Below are 331 nucleotides of genomic sequence, written 5' to 3' on the forward strand. Positions count from 1 at the left end.
TGTCGCTTAGACGTGTGAGCAGACACTTTAGGTTGTTTAGGTGACTGTTTGCATCTTTCCCACTGACGAGCATGTCATCCTGGAAGACGGCCACTCCAGGTAGATCATGGGTCAGGTTTTCCATGATCTGAAAGTAACCAGGTGCTGACTTGATTCTGAAAAGGAGTCGTTGTTGCAGGAGTACTCCACGGTGAGTGCTGAGTGCGAGTCTGCGTTGACTCTCTGGAGCCAGCTTGATCTGATTATAGGCATCAGCAAGGTCTATCTTTGTATATCCGAATCCACCTCCGAGTTTCTGCATCAGTTCACCAGGGAGTGGCATTGGATGACG

General features: G+C 49.2%; 1 protein-coding gene across 1 annotated transcript in view; it reads right to left on the bottom strand.

Moving 5' to 3' along the window:
- The window catches only part of LOC106878734 (cystinosin), a 56,522-nt gene extending 56,200 nt beyond the window's left edge, over positions 1 to 322 (bottom strand). Inside the window, exon 1 of the mRNA XM_052969411.1 lies at positions 68 to 322. Within this exon, the coding sequence (XP_052825371.1) occupies positions 68 to 322 (255 nt within the window). The remainder of the gene's footprint in view (positions 1 to 67) is intronic.
- Positions 323 to 331: the final 9 nt, after the last annotated feature.

This window comes from Octopus bimaculoides, chromosome 7 (assembly GCF_001194135.2).
Source record: "Octopus bimaculoides isolate UCB-OBI-ISO-001 chromosome 7, ASM119413v2, whole genome shotgun sequence".
Classification (NCBI taxonomy): Eukaryota; Metazoa; Mollusca; class Cephalopoda; order Octopoda; family Octopodidae; genus Octopus; species Octopus bimaculoides.